This window comes from Nicotiana tomentosiformis, chromosome 7 (assembly GCF_000390325.3).
Source record: "Nicotiana tomentosiformis chromosome 7, ASM39032v3, whole genome shotgun sequence".
Taxonomy (NCBI): Eukaryota; Viridiplantae; Streptophyta; class Magnoliopsida; order Solanales; family Solanaceae; genus Nicotiana; species Nicotiana tomentosiformis.
Genome location: NC_090818.1, coordinates 22,667,448 through 22,669,405, shown reverse-complemented (window position 1 = coordinate 22,669,405; position 1,958 = coordinate 22,667,448). Strand labels below are relative to the sequence as shown.

At 49.9% G+C, this 1,958-nt stretch overlaps 1 protein-coding gene across 1 annotated transcript; it reads right to left on the bottom strand.

Annotated features, from left to right (window-relative positions):
- Positions 1-1,097: 1,097 nt before the first annotated feature.
- Positions 1,098-1,526, bottom strand: LOC138895350 (uncharacterized). The gene has a single exon (XM_070180030.1). The coding sequence runs from the start codon at positions 1,524-1,526 to the stop codon at positions 1,098-1,100; it is 429 nt and encodes a 142-aa protein (XP_070036131.1).
- Positions 1,527-1,958: the final 432 nt, after the last annotated feature.

The following is a 1,958-nucleotide window of genomic DNA, read 5'->3' as shown; positions in this document are numbered from 1 at the left end:
AATAAATCAATGCCAAAATCAATATCTCTGTCGGGCGGCATGCCTGGAAGTTCAGCTGGAAACACATATGGAAAGTCACTAACTACTGGGATTGACTCAACTGTAAGGGTATCAATACTGACATCTCTCACATAAGCTAGATACGCATCACACCCCTTCTCAATCATTCGTTGAGCTTTAAGAAATAAAATAACTCTGCTGGGAGTATACTCTAAGGTACCTCTCCACTCTAATCGCAGAAATCCTGGCATAGCCAGCGTCACGGTTTTAGCGTGGCAATCAAGAATAGCATAATGGGGCGACAACTAGTCCATTCCCAAGATAACATCAAAGTCTAACTGAGTAATAATAAATCTGCTCTGGTCTCAAAACCACTAAGAGGAATCAAACACGACTGATACACGTGGTCCACAATAAGAGAATCTCCCACAAGAGTATACACATAAACATAGGAACTCAAAGAATGCCGAGATACGCCTAAATATGGGGCAAAATAAGAGGTCACATAGGAATATGTAGAGCCTATGTCAAATAATACTGACGCATCTCTATGATAGATCGGAACAATACCTGTAATGACAGAGTCAGAAGCAACTGCCTCTGTACGAGCAAGAAGAGCAAAATATCTGCCCTGGCCTTCCCATCTAGGGCGACCTCGACCTCTCTGACCTCCACCTCGAGCTGGCTGAGTAGGTGGGGCCATAGCTGGTGCTAGAATCATAGCTTGAGGACCCAATGGAGCACGTTGTGCCTGAGAAGTCTGTGAAGGTGCACCCCTCCTAAGTTTGGGGCAATCCCTCACCATATGGCGAGTGTCGCCACACTCAAAATAAGCTCGTGGAGGGCGTGACTGCTGTGACTGGCTCGGGCTAGGTCTGCTGGACTGGCCGCTAAAAGTACCCCGAGCAGGAGCCACACTAGATACTGGCGGTGTATAGTAAGGCTCATGGGGCCTATCAGGGACTGGAATACCACTAGCGGCTGGAAGAGCTGAATGAATGGGGCGACTTCCATAACCCCTTACCATGTCGAACTGCAGCTGGGGCACGAGTACCGCTGTAAGTGCCAGACTCTCGAGACCTCTTGGCCTCCCTCTCCTATCTATCCCGAGCAAGCATGCCCTCTAACCACCTGGCAAGACTCACAACCTGTTGGTAAGAAATATCCATCTCCAGCTCCCTAACAATACTAATCCTGATACTGGGGTAGAGTCCCAAAATAAACCGGCGAACCCTCTCTCGAACTGTGACAACCAAGGCTGGTGCATGTCGGGCCAAATCACTAAAGCGATATGTATACTCTGATACAGTCATAGTACCCTGGCGCAGCTGCTCAATGTCCGCACGCCATGCGTCCCTGAGGCTCTGAGGGACATACTTTCTCAAAAACATGTCCGAGAACTGAGTCCATGTAAGTGAAGTTGCCTCATCCATGCTACTCAACTCATAAGCACGCCACCACTGATAGGCTACTCCTCTAAGCTGGAATGAAGTAAAGGAAACCCCACTGGACTCCGCTACACCCATAGTACGGAGAATACGATGACACTCCTCTAGAAAACCCTGGGCATCCTCTGACGCCAATCCACTGAAGGTAGGAGGGTGGTACTTCTTGTACCTCTCGAGTCTGAGCTGCTCCACCTCAGAAACTGCTCCCCTAACCTCGGGCTGAGCTGGAGCTACCGGCTATATTGGAAAAATCTCTAGAACCAGGTCGACCTGAACCCACTACTCTGGAGTACCGGCGATGGGAATCTATGCTCCTCCCCCTGCCTGAGATGTGGCAGGAGCAAGTGGAATCAATCCAGCCTGAGCTAAGGTGCTGAACATGCTTAAAACCTCGGCTAGAGTCTCCTGGAGGGCTGGTGCAGCAACAGGTACCTCAGGTGCCTACCCTCCAGCTGGAGCTACTGGGGGTTACTCTATAGCAACTCGTGCGGGTGCTCTGCCTCTACCGCA

Coding starts and splice junctions, on each gene's coding strand:
- LOC138895350 (XM_070180030.1), bottom strand. CDS start 1,526: ATGGGTGTAGCGGAGTCCAGTGGGGTTTCCTTTACTTCATTCCAGCTT.